This window comes from Haliotis asinina, chromosome 15 (genome assembly GCF_037392515.1).
Source record: "Haliotis asinina isolate JCU_RB_2024 chromosome 15, JCU_Hal_asi_v2, whole genome shotgun sequence".
Taxonomy (NCBI): Eukaryota; Metazoa; Mollusca; class Gastropoda; order Lepetellida; family Haliotidae; genus Haliotis; species Haliotis asinina.
The window spans coordinates 3,519,914-3,534,270 of NC_090294.1; the positions used below are offsets into that span (position 1 = coordinate 3,519,914).

The 14,357-nt window shown below is 36.5% G+C and overlaps 1 protein-coding gene across 1 annotated transcript; it reads right to left on the bottom strand.

Annotated features, from left to right (window-relative positions):
• Window positions 1–4,141: 4,141 nt before the first annotated feature.
• Window positions 4,142–14,161, bottom strand: LOC137264894 (eukaryotic peptide chain release factor subunit 1). The gene is made up of 11 exons (XM_067800253.1): window positions 13,780–14,161; window positions 13,180–13,355; window positions 11,967–12,106; window positions 11,052–11,190; window positions 10,299–10,489; window positions 9,840–9,969; window positions 9,270–9,425; window positions 8,712–8,776; window positions 8,479–8,551; window positions 8,208–8,282; window positions 4,142–6,337 (listed from the first exon to the last, which is right to left on the bottom strand). The coding sequence occupies exons 1-11, from the start codon at window positions 13,878–13,880 to the stop codon at window positions 6,255–6,257; spliced, it is 1,329 nt and encodes a 442-aa protein (XP_067656354.1). The 5' UTR covers window positions 13,881–14,161; the 3' UTR covers window positions 4,142–6,254.
• Window positions 14,162–14,357: the final 196 nt, after the last annotated feature.

The following is a 14,357-nucleotide window of genomic DNA, read 5'->3' on the forward strand; positions in this document are numbered from 1 at the left end:
TCTGGCAGTCCATGTTGAAAATAACATGTCCCTGGCCATCAGGCAGGCAGGTATTCTAACTATTACTTTGGTTAAGTGCAGCATGCACTCATCGACAAGTGGTAATATGAATGTGGCCTGTGTCACTTCAGCATTTCCAACAAGCTGACATGTCAACATGTCTGGGGGTGTTAATCCCTACTCATGAATGAATGAATAAATGAATAAGCAGTGTGTTGTTGTTCTCTTGAGTTGATGAAGCATTTCATACCTTACCCTTTCACTTGCTTGTTGGTGTCCATTCTCATCTTAAAAACATTTGACTTTGTACATCATCTGGCTTGTTTGCAAGCAAATGTTACTATGTAAAGAATTAAATTTCTTATGTCTTTGTTCTGTTGTTTATTACTGAGAGTGGATCAGCAGTTTCTGAGGCCAACCTGTGACTGAAAGCATGAGCTACTATGCATGTGCTTGAGAACGTGTGATGTCTGAGCGAGTATGGTTTATGCTGCTTTTAACAATGTTTCAGCAATATTTCAGCAATATCTTGGCAGGGGACACCACAACTGGGCTTCACATATTTGATCCATGTAGGGAAACGAACCCAGGTCTTTAAACATTACAATTCATGTGACGACCAAGCAAAAGACGTTTGTTTCATCTGCCTATTTTGCCAACAAGTGAAACTGAATGTATCACATCACTGATGCAGCACTTAATTCAAGTGCGACCAGAATTGACACAAGTATGCTCATGGTGGCAGTCAACGTATTAACAACCAGTTTGATCAGTATTCTAGTTCTATTCTAGTATTTTATTCTATGGAGTCCAGCTCCAGGGACATAAAAAAACCTCTGGACAAAAGGAGGTGTGCGCATGCCTGCATCCCGCTCTCTCATACATTTACACTGATTTAAGGTGTGTTAAGGACTTATGTTGTGAACAAGGCAAAAAGGCAACACAACAAGAGCATAGAAAAACTGAATTTTATTTATAGAATTTTGTCAAGTGAAATTGAACAATTCAGGGGGTAATTATCATTTCAGCAATCAAGTCCTACACCCAAACCAATCCGATTTAATATTACCCTCTATAATTATCAGGCCCCACTAAGTAATGGAAGGAAAAGGATGAAGATTTTATGGATATCAACTTCTTTATGAGAGAACACAACGTTTCGGAGTTAATGCTTACTCCTTCATCAGGTATGAGTTTTTTTTTTAGTTTCTACTGTTTTCACTTTTATAATTATCCAGCATTAACTCCGAAACGTTGTGTTCTCTCATAAAGAAGTTGATATCCATAAAATCTTCATCCTTATGTATTTACACTTCTAAATGACATTCAAAGACTTAATGGAAGGAATTACGGCAAATTTGAAAAAATTGCATCTCACATGTAAACAATCACAGCCCACTCACGAAACATTTGTAGCGATATTGGTAGTTTAGAGTTAATAACAGAAACACAATGCCCCTATTGGAAACAATGTCGGTAATACTTGAAACAAGCTCGGCAATCTTCGGAGATTTCTCGGCTCCGTTCCATGCATTCAACACGGGTGGTCAAAGATGGATAATTATAAAAGTGAAAACAGTAGAAACTAAAAAAAAAACTCACCGAGACAGGTGCACCTTCATGTTTTGATGTGCGAGTTTCAGGACGCGACCGACATCACGGAATGGAGCCGAGAAATCTCCAAAGATTGCCGAGCTTGTTTCAAGTATTACCGACATTGTTTCCGATAGGGGCGTTGTGTTTCTGTTATTAACTCTAAACTACCGATATCGCTGCAATTGTTCCGTGAGTGGGCTGCGATTGTTTACATTTGAGATACAATTCTTTCAAATTTGCCGCAATTCCTTCCATTACTTAGGGGGCCTGATTATATACAATAAATGACTAACAATATTTCATCCAAAAAGCTATACATCCAGCTCTGTCAACATGTAATGTTTAGTTACTGCCATACAAACTGGCATGAATAATTATACAAGATTAATATTAAACAATTTAGAAATACAATTTCCATGCTGTACCATTACCAGTCAAGCCTCTCTCCAACTTGAGACAAGAGCAAACTTCCAAAACATTGATTTACGATGAATTATTCAGATATCTTGAAAGCTAACATCTGTATTTTAGTCACATTCTTTGTTACATATTGTTAGTACATACTCAATAATTTCAAGACTTGTTTCGTCCAGTATGTTACTTCCCCCTAATAAGCTTCTGATTGTGGCATAGTCATTATATGCAGTCCAAATCTCTACCACAATACCCTCTTCCAGCAAGAGTTTAACAGCTGTTATACACCACCAGATACAAGAGACTCCTTCACCTGCTAAAGTCCTAGGCAGGGTGTGCCTTAAATTGCTATTTGTCAACATCATGTCACAAATCTGTTCTTAGTTTACCGCGATATGTGGTAATATTTTTCCTCCCATAGTTTTATTTTCTCGAGTTTTCTTCCAATTATCCCCTATCACATGAATTAAACAGAACCATCATAATCAAATCCTTTTATATGGAAACTCATTCTAAAATCTACATGTGACATGTCTTACAAGGTGAAGGCCACGTCAAGCCACCTGGGATAGTCATGCATGATAGCTCGGCTACAAACCAATCATACTTACACGTTTGACATTATCTACCACGTTCACTGCCACGAGAATACTCATGTCAATGTCTGGCCCGGTTTGCCACGGCAAGTTATCCAGTAACTACATCAGTGGTACTTAAAAACAAGTTTCACATGTTGGCAAACTGGCACAAGAAGCAATCGTCTCCTGGCAAAAATAACCAGAATTAACACTAAGAGTATACTAGTGGCAGTCAGTCAACATGTAAAGGAAACTCAAAGTTTCTATCATCAAACACAAGCCGTTTTTGACATTCAACTCTGATGCCCAAGTTGTGCAGTGAGAATGAAACTTAAATATTGGTTGTAAAACAAGAAACCCTGACCCCAAGTGTCAAACCGATAATGTCATTTGGTCCAAATAAATTCATTTACATTTCAACTTTCAACCTGCCTGCATAGACATAAAAATAAAATTGTCATAGACATTGTCAAAATTTGTGATGCATCAGCATCTTTTATACCGAAAAATTTTTTTGCATTTCAGAAAGGTTATATAGTATTTCTACATCCAGTTACTTTCACAAAACTGACTAATACAAACGAACAAACGCTTTCAAATTTTATTTTCTCAAAAGAAAATCAGCCAATGAGTGTGTGAGTACAATTTTACACCTCTTTTAGCACTATTCCATCAATATGACAGCTGCGGACACCTGAAATGAGCTTCACAGTGTGTACCCAATATGGGGAATCAAACCCAGGTCATCATCATAATGAGCTAATGCTTAAAAAAAAACTAGGATACCCCACTGCCCCAGTTATCCATCCTGCAAGTAAGAGTTTTCAGCAATAGATTTCTTTAAAATTCCACCTTGTCTCAAACCACTGAATTCATCAGCTCAGCCCCCATCAACAGTTAGAGAAGGTAACATGAAAAACCTGAAACAAAATGTCAGTCACAAACCAACAAAATATGCCAATAGATTCAGTCTTTTTCACACAGACAAAATAATAAATTGATAATCGTTAAAACTGTTCTTTAACATACCAGGAAATATTCACAGAACAGATACTGTCACTGTAGGTCACAGGTCTTGACCAATTGCATAGCAAGCCATAGAGATAAATAACCATGTTCCGTGACCACTGCTACATGCCAGGAAGAATAGTAATAAATAACTAAACTGAAGGTAACAAAGATGTTTATCAATAGGGTGAAAATATTCTGGTGATAGGTAGCTGACAACACTTGGTTATCTGTCATGCGAACTCCCTACTGATATTGTGGAAGTCGAATAAACTAGAACCTAGTTGATTCAATTAGAAAAGAAGTTCTACAGTTTATTGCCGTTTATTTTCAAGTCTATACAAGCTTCTGTCCAAAATGGAGGCCACCAGTGGAATGATCGTCAGGAATTGACTTTCACAACAAGGTTACAAGAGTAATATTAAACCAATCAAAGTACATTAGAGAACACAATGACTACTTTGAAATGATAGTGTTTTTCAGTTCTTACCATCATAAATATTCATCTACGTATCCATCTAAGCAATAAATAAGTACACAACGGATAAGGAATCATACAGGTTTATTGTTCAAATTCAGAACTGGAACAATTCTCGACATGAGATTTGTATCATGTGTAATCTGGGATTTAATGACTGGACAAAACCTTTCCCACTTCAGAAACAAAAGAAATAGAAAGGCTAACAAGTTTTAGCACATCACTACTTCTCAATTACGTTCTACAAATCATGATGACTTATCCTGAGTTATATTTTACGAAAGTGAAATAATTGTTATTAAAGCATTAAGTTGAGGTATTTCATATAAATGGTTGGAAATCTATATCTCTGAAATCTGCACAACATACTATCAAAATAAGAAAACACTAACATTGTACCAAAGAAGAATTTTCAACAATATAGAAGAACATGACCCGATCTTTCAAGAAGTCTGGCAATAGTCCCGTTTCCCATGAACAAAAACTAGCAAATGAAGAGTAGCTGATCAGAAACTGAGGATCAATCAGAACTGGAGTTCATTCAAGCCAAAAACAGCATTAAAACAACCTTCTTGGTATGTGACCATTTTCTGATCACCTCTGCTTTCTCAATTACCTCCCTCTCACTAGCATAATCAAACTGACTTGTAATTACCATTCTAAGGGAAATGTATTTAGTTACTATTTTGTTTATGAATATTTTGCCATTTTAATTTCCGAAGAAAAAAAGCAACCGAAGTTGACCATGGATACCATGGCAACCTGGATATGTGATGAACTTGTGTGGACAACTGACTTGGCTCGTTATGACAATGGTGGACGTCGACCCAAAATAGAACCCATGCTTTTTGATGATTCATGATGAAATGTGCTCATTTCTTTTCATGTATTCACTTTTAGTGCATTTCAACATGAGTTATCCCATTCCCAATACATGCAAGAATATTGACAACTTTGACAAAAGAAATATAGATGTACAAGGTTTTTGTCAAAAGCAAGACTCAATAAAAACAGCTACCAACAAGACCATGAAGAATAAATTACTAGACTGTATATCTCAAGCAAATTCCATTTTTTTCCAGAATGTTTCGTGCTTTAACGTGAAGTATTTATTTTTCTAACCATTTTGAGAATTTAATTTAAGTGCTTCCTTCCTGCATTGCTGAAACATTTTCAGTCTTTTAGGAATGCACATAAAAAATAAGTCATTTTGTCCTTCCATTACATATTAATGCCCAGATCATGCTGATAACTGGCCAAACAAACACATTGTGTATAATGCAACACTCATATATGTCAACCCATAATAAGTATGTCGTCAACAGTTGTTTCCTTGCCTGAAGTCAATCTTTCAAACTTTTTAATCAAGCAATGCCTTTTCAAAAGATTATCTCTGATTTAGGGAACTCAAAAAGAAACAACTTTCTGCCAAAGGAGTGACAGTTGCTAAATATGGGATCTTTGTATTGGATGGTGAACCATGTTTGATAGAGAAAGGTTAAGTTTTGATTCTGCCACTTGACCGTAACACTTGGCAACATATATAAATGTTGTCACATTGAGTTGAAGCAGGTGTTTTAAATAAAATTCTGAATGAGGACAACAAACTCAATGACATCTTCAAATTAAGGTAATTTCTTTTATTCATGATAATATTTTATTGGCCTTAATGCAGCAAATTCTCAGAAAAAACAAACAAAAGACTACTTTACGGGCACATGGTTTACAGACCAAGATTAATCTGTCTAGTAATTTATCCATTACAGCCTTAAGCCTCATGGTCGTTACAAATTTATATCATACATTAACATAAGCTAGGTCTCTCACATGCAAACAAGTTTGTCTTATTAAATTAATTTCTTTAGCAAATGTGGAACTGAATTCACAATGTGATCACAGAATTTCTCAGTTCCCGTTCAAATGTTTAACATATGAACATTAAACAGTTCGAAAGGAAGAGGTCAAAAGTGACCTAATTTCCCTTCTGACAATAAATGGACTTGGCCATTAATTGTTTCCTGCACATCCCAATAAGAGCATAGGTGTGCCATGGCTTGTTTGTAACACTAGAATGTAGTGGCAGATCCTGAGATACAAATCTATAGAAGATGTTTCCCTTCAACAACTTTTCTTGCCCAGTTGCGGCCAACTCCTAATCAGTAAATATAGGGACAAGTCCTTTAATAATCGTCAAGGTCATAGTCATCGTATTCATCAAACTGGGCACACAAACTCTGGAAATCCACTTGATACCGAAGAATTCCTGAAAGAAGACAATGGACTATTCAGACATCGAGAAGCAAAAAAAACAGTATAACACCAACATTCTGTATGCAAATTAATTTGATGGCACTAACAACTGTCCCAAGTGCGATGGAGAGCATATGGTTGAAACAATGCGTAACGTTGCAAACCCATACTATAGTGATCAGTATTCCAGTCATATCCTGGTCAGTTGATATGTGTTGTTTGCCTAGATGCAGGAAACCTGCATATTTTACGCACAAATTATGTCAAATACAAAGTGAATTTAAATGCTTGCATCATTGTTAACCCAATGCTACATGGCCCTTACTTCAGATAATCTATGCTTGTAATTTGCTGTTGTTTAAAGCTACCTTGTTTATTGTTTGCCAGCTAAGTGCTCAATGCTGATTAAATACATGACCTGCTTTACGTTTTCCTGCTTTACATTGTATTTAGTCATTAAACAATTACAGTTGATGCCTTCATAAAGTACATTCTGAAGTTGACTCCCAAAACATGACACCAGGGACTCGTGCTGACTCTTAAATTTTTATGTCTAGGGCAAACACTGAAAACCCCTGGACATGCTTGTCTTACATGTTTTCTACATTGCTGAAACATGCACGAACGGGTTTGTTGGTACCCAGAAACATAAGGCAGAAGTGTGATTTGAACACATCTTAGATTTCTAGAATGCCTTACTGACCAGAGGCCCAGATAAGCTGCATATCAGAGTAAAATCTGCATAGAAAACTTCCAATTACACTTCAAAAATAGTTCTTGCATACTAATTATGTATTTAAGATGTTAGATACTCAAAGACTCAAACATATGCCCAAGGAATACATTTATAAAAAAAAATTGCGTAATGAAAGACACTGACTGCTATAAAGTTGTACTGTTAATGTAGGCTTACTGTTGTACTGTCAGTAGAGGGTGAGTGATTTTGTCATGAAATCATTGCCATTACAGTTAAGGTGTGACATTAAGCAATACATACCTGCTTAGTGATCTTACTCAGTGACAAATACTTATCACTGAAATATCCACTTATTTGAAAGCAGTTGGTAGCAGAAAATGTATGTTGGGTGGATGTGCAATTTAAGTGTAATTTTTCTTAATTATATCATATATTTACTTACATTAAACATGGTATATGCAGTATAAAAACATCAGTCTAAAACTAAACTAAATTATATAACTGGACATATTGTCTAAACTTATAATCGCATAAATGTGGTATGAAATAGTAAGGGTGGATGTGTGATTTGTTGTTTTTATTATAATTTATCTCATATTCCCTTCTTAGTATCATCAAGGTTAAATTCTAACTATTACTACAAAACCTGTGATGACTGACCACCCCTTGACTGCATAAGAAACTGTTAGACTCATTGCCACACAGTGGCAAGTATATTTTGTCTTTTCATATGCATTAAACTCCACATATTCTCTTCAAGTGTATTTGTAATATATCTATGGAATGTCATAAATGATATATGTGTTCTTCATAGTTCACAAGATGTATTTATGCTAGAGCTTTGTATGGGCTAGCAATAGCCTTGCTAAGAAAATGTAGAAGAGTGATACGTATACATAAGCTATGGTATGCTTTTGTGCTCAAATACTTCATTGCATTTAAGTATATTTTCAGGGTTTTTGAACATTCATTTTTAATGGTTAAATAAATATGATAGTCATCTGTGACCACATGTAGTGTTGAGTCGTGTGTGCGCCACCCCACAACATTCACCCCAAAAAATAGAGGTGCAGGCTGCAAAAACAGCAAATTCACAACTCAACCAATACACCCTCCAGCACCAACTGTCGACAATGAACAAGCTTGAATGAACCAGCTTTTGTTACTGTCTCATTCCACTTCCTACCTCCAATGCCCCCAAATCCTTTCACGAACTGGGCTCCTTCTTGGGACTTGTCTGTAATGATTTCAAGTGTGGCACCTAAAATAAAACAAACATATCACCAAATCTAGAACCTGCACTTTAAACAAATACACCAAATGGCAATACAATGGTTTCAAATAAGACAGACTATAATTAAAACAATTTCCACATCATAATATGATATTTGGCAATCTTTAACGTCACGCTTCAGAAACACCTGGACATGTTGTATGGACAAAGGGTGGTAACTCACCATAGTTTTTGTAGTTGTTGGCAAACCACTCCAGCAAGGGCATCTGGTCCACGAGCTCAAGTTCCACTCCCGTCTGTAAACATGATCAATTGAAATGAATCAGAACCTCATCCTGAAATTCACTGTGTGAACCTAACAGAGGTATGTCAATCATTTTGGAAAGATTTACAGCAAGATCAACAAGCTACGAGTCATTGCAAATAAAACCACAACTGTACCCAGACAATACTCACATCCTTGTCTGTGAAGTATGTTTTGTCTTTTTCCTGTTCTGGCTTCAAGAAAATGATTTTCTCCTCTGAAAAAACAACAACAACACATTTTACTAATGATGGTCTGTCATCATGCGAGGCTGCAGGTGGTTAAGCTACTTGCAAGGAAGCCATATTCAAGCAATATTTACTAGGAACACCATGACAAGACACATTATAAACCTGTGAGAAATGACAGTTTACCAAACTGATATGTCAAAACCTATGAAAGCATACCAGTGTAATTCACATTCTTTACTTTAACATGAAACAAGCAAGTTATGAAAAGTCTAATAACATTCTCAAGGATTCTTAAATCTTGTCAAAACGAGTGAATGGCTTTGGTTTAACAATGCTTTTAACAATATGCCAACAACTTCAAGGCAGGGTAACCAGAAATGAGCTTCACACATAGTACCCATGTGGGGAATCGAACCCGGGTCTTCGGCACGAGGAGTGAATGCGTCAATCACAAAGGTAGCCCACTTCCCAAAATATGATTGCAGGTTATGACAAAGCTGTTCTGGAAATGATGCTTACCATCATTTTGATGGTTTTTAAGCGTGAACCTCTGGATGTCCAGGTTCTCCCACACAATGAGTATGTCCACTGCTCCCATCTCCATCGCCCTCAGTGTGTCCTCCACACCGAAACAGAACTTGCCAGTGTCCTGGGAAATCTCATCAAAATACCGGCCTAAAACACAAAATTTTATTAGAAGTTAAATTTGTCACACTGCACAATAACACTCAGTAAGCATGTGTTAAACTAGAGTGAATGTTGTCTGACAACTGGGACAGCAATGTTTCAACTGTTTCATTGCATCTGTTTGAAATTATTCTAAGATCAAAATACAACTAATATTCATTGACAAATTGTTTCTTTACCAAAGTCTGTAACAATCATAAAATAAACAACTTCCAATTTGCTCTGTATGACCCTCCATGTTTACTTGACCTCTTCTGCAGCAGACAAAATGCCAAAATTCTGCATCAGTTAACCACAAAGGGTGACTTTTTGCTAGACATTCATTTCTGAATCAAGGGCACATTTTGAAAATATTCCACAAACCAGGATAACTGTGTGGAGTGATTGAAATAGATTGCTTACCTATGAGTTTCTTTTCCTGTATAAATTTGACGTTCGCTAAGGCATCTGATGCCAGTTCTATTGCTTGGTTGAAGCCGTTTTCACCTCCATAGGAGACATCAACTATTTTGATAATTTTCGCTTGTAACCTCTGAAATGGAAAACAGCTGGTTCAGATTCATGCATGTTTCACTCCCAAAAAGCTAACTCTTACCAATGATCAACGCAAGGCAACTATTTATGTAAGAAAAGGGCACAATTCAGCACCAGAATATGACAGGGCATTTTCAAAAGCAGTCTGGGCAGTAGGGAAGTGAAGTGGCTAAAGCATTTCCCACATGGGTACATACTGTGAAGCCCATTTCTGGTGTCACTGATATTTACAGAACACTGCACTTGTAATTGACTATTTTCAAAACACAGTGCACTTGCACTTCTCAACACAAGGAACACCTGACAAACAGTAATAAATTCACTCACAGGGTCAAACATATCAGACTGGCTAAGTTCTGTTTTGAAGTCGGCTGAACCAGCAAGGACTAAACCTGCAATGTTTGGTTTGTCGTTTGAGATGAAGAGCTGTACTGCGACTTCAGCAACTTTTCTGACATAGTTGTGTCGTTTTTCCATTCTGAGACGGGCAAAACGCAATGCTGACTGACCTCCTCTCCCTGTGAAAAGTAGACAAAGAAATGCTGACTCAGTCAAATATTCTAATTTGTAAATAATCACACATACAACAAGTACTGTATTGATTAAACACATTCACAGGTATTCTATCAATACATGGAAAGTAAAGATAAACAAATTAATGAAATATGAAAATCTGCATCACTTGGATTCAAATGAAGTCATTGTTGGTCATGAAATGGTTATAAGTTTCCTGACTGACAGACAGATGAATATTTGAACAAAAACGTCTTTAGACACAGATGAATTTCTGTGAATTTGCTGTGGTCAATATGTCAAAGGTTATAATGTTGTGACATTTGAGCATTCAAATACACTCTAACATACTTTTTCTTCTGTTTTGTTTAAATTTAATCAAAACAACGTTTAGATCATGTTGATAGGACTGTTCTCATAGCTGCAAGGTCTTAAAGTTATTAGCCATGTGGTCTGGTAAACCTTTTCGGTACCTTTTTCACACTGCCATGGTATCACATAAGCTGGTCAAACACCTCATGACAAAAGATCTGCTTCAAAAATACCCTATCACTGACAATAACTTACCATGCTTCTTTGGCAAATCAACTGTGAACTTGTGAAGTACTTCCCTTGTGTTTCCTGATAGTGTGCCGAACAATGCTCCATTACCATCCATCACTATGAACCCGAATTTGTTGTCATCAGCTAATAGTGCTGTCAAGGCCTGAAACCAAGAAAACAGCAGGGGTTGTACCAGTGTAAAATATCTGTAAAACTACAGGGGTAATAGAAAAGAAGAGGTTGAAGTTATCACAGCATGTCAGCCTGCCGTGTAAAGGAAATACAAAGTCAATCATTTATGTCTTCCATTAAATTGCTTCTAGCATGCCCAAACAAAAAGACAAGAAGCATTCTTTGACTATTGTGTATCTCCAGTGTATTTCCAGTGTATCTCAGTAATGAGAAAAAATGTTCCATTTTAACTTGTCACTGTTGATTGCCATGAGACTGGCATATGCTGATCATATAATCATTTTGATATTGTTATAGGACACCTTGATAAAATAAACTCATACACATGCCAATGAAACTGGTAGCTTTGCTGGCTGACAATTTATCAAGTGGGAGAAAAATATGACTGAGTTTTAGTTTCTGCTGTACTCAGCAATATTCCAACTATACGTTGGCAGTCTGTACATTACTGGCTCTGGACCACTAATCCAGACAATCCAGTGATCATCAGCAAGAGCATCGATCTGCGCAATTAGGAACCAATGACATATGACAAAAGTCAGCGAGCCTGACCACAAAATCCCATTAGTCATCTCTCACGACAAGCATAGCTGCCTTTTGTGGCAAGCATGCATTGCTGAAGACTTATTCTATCCTGGATCCTAAAGGGCTGGGAGATAAAAAAAAAGGTCATGAAGGTGAATTGTGTTCATGAATAAAACATGTCAAAAAGAGATACTGCATCAACATGATATCTTAAGGAATTACCTCTGTGTGGAATTTATTGTCACATAAATACAAGGATGTGTTGATAGGCCGGAACGGCTCAAAGTCAATGTTGACTTTCTTTTCTTTCCCCTCCTCCGTAATGATTGTGCCACAGTATATTACAAGACCATTGGGAGGAACTGTTGAGAAAACACAATAACATACATTGAGTGTCAACAGAATATGTTCCATGTGATTGGGGAATAAGCTTGTCATTTTAACAGCAAATAATTCCATTAAATTTTAAGAAAGAAATTTCCAGTATTGGATTAAAGGGGTTCCAAATTTCAGTGGTTTGGTATAAAACTATATCTCTTTTTTCAAAAGAAGAGAAGAAAATTACATTAACAATACAGCTGAGTTCCACATATTTTATTTGTTGTTTAAGGCCACTTATGTAATTCAGCTCTTGAACAGTGGCATGAATTTCATTTAGCCTGAAACAAACACACAGTCCAATGATCAACATTGTCATGTAAAACTCTTTCTTCACTGGGTTTCAACTGGTTGTCCTTCATGATCAGCATAAAATGCCAGGAACCTTATCTAAACCAGTCATGACTCGTAAAATGAAAATTTGAAAAGGTATTCCTCCACATATGTTCATCTAAAAACAAGAATCAACATGAACATTTTTAAACATTAGAGCAGTGTGCAAATGTACACTGGTCCTGTTGTCTCTGGCTAGTAAAGATTCACCAGGACCATCAAACGATAAGTGTGCACTGTATTGCAGTGATCCTGGACAGTAAATTTTGTATTGATGAGTCAACATATGAATGTTACCTTGGACCAGTGAAGTACAGACTGGTCTACTACATTAATGTCTACTCACTGGTGTAGTGTGTAAAAAGTTTCTTTCCCTGTTAGAGGTCATATGCTACAATCAACTTAAGAAGTGAAATTCAAGGCATCAGCTTCACAAGTCAATATCAAACATTCAAACTTCTCGAAAAAATATACCATATGCAGTGAAGAACGTGTATAGCTGTTTTCTTAAACTAATAACCTGGTTATTACGTAAACAATCACTAATTATTTGTGATAACACACAGCCAGTAGACTAATTAGATGAACTCATTAACCTCACTTAGCTTCAAGCTGGAAATCTGAATCTGGTCCTCCACACTGAATCAAATGAATTCAGAAAAAGTGCACCTTACAACAAAAGCCACTACATCCCAAACATATCCTGCTATAAAGCAGATTTTACCTTTGTTGTATAGTTTGAGTCTCTGCTGTACAGATGTAATTGCCCCTAACACTGACAGCCTGTTTACTCGACTCTTGATGTTGGACGCTGTCCCGAATTCATCAGCCAACATTTTGTTGACTCGAGATATCTGATCTTTTGGTGGGATGATTAATGAAATCATACTTGTACCATTTCTGAAAAAGACATTGAAAAGGTATTTATAACCTTCATGTTGATTGTGATACCATTTATCATGAAAGGTAATGTTTTCTTATGGTAATATTTACTTTACATGTATTACTTAACAAAGCTCTAACAGACATTAACTGTGTTGCTGAAGGAGATGTAGAATTTTGCCTAATGCATATTACAAATTTATGATTGTGTGCCTTAAAGTTCAACAAGTACAAACTGTATGAAAAATATGAGACAAATATGGTAAAAATTTCGTACGACCAGGTTCAAGATCTAGGCAGATTTTTTCAATCACAGCATGTGTTCGGCCCTCAAGAATGATAGAAAATGAAAGAAGTTGTGAAATCAACTTTAAACGGGAACCGTCCGATATAGAAAATTTTGACAATTCGTGTGATACAAAAAAAATAATTTGCTTCTTACCCTCTTGCCGCTTCAAGACTCTTGATCAGTTTCTTTATTTTCCAGATTTCTACATTTCTGTCGGCGCTTGATTCGCCACCATCTACACCGTTTGTGGCCATGGTTTATTGCTGAATCCAACAGGTAGACACGACGGAAATACCTTCGTCACGCGTGTCGTCCCCTTCCCGTATGGTGAAGGGTTTACAGTCTAATTCCGCCCCAGAAAAGGCGTTTTAAGCCAAGATGGCTCCTTACTTCCTACTTTACAACCTCTGTTTTCAAAATACTCACATGAGAAAATTGTAAATATTGTCACTGGCTCAAATAAAGAACTTTTACATGGAATTGTGCAATGATGAAGTTCGCCAAGCCATGTGAATGAAGTTTGACGTCACGTTATGGCACGACGCCGAAATCGGATAACAAGACTCTTCTCATTGGTCAATTGGCAATAATCTAAAAATAAACGCCATAGAAAACACGCGAAATCGTGCATACTAGATTGAAAATCAAATATGTTTATATCTAGTTATTCAAAATAAAATTTTAGCTATCATATACGATGTAATTCATTGACATAGGTTTTGGACTGAATA

Coding starts and splice junctions, on each gene's coding strand:
- LOC137264894 (XM_067800253.1), bottom strand. CDS start 13,880: ATGGCCACAAACGGTGTAGATGGTGGCGAATCAAGCGCCGACAGAAAT. Junction 9,970..10,298: donor AGTCTGATATGTTTGACCCT/GTGAGTGAATTT, acceptor TTTCCATTTCAG/AGGTTACAAGCGAAAATTAT. Junction 8,777..9,269: donor TAAAAACCATCAAAATGATG/GTAAGCATCATT, acceptor TTGTTTTTTCAG/AGGAGAAAATCATTTTCTTG.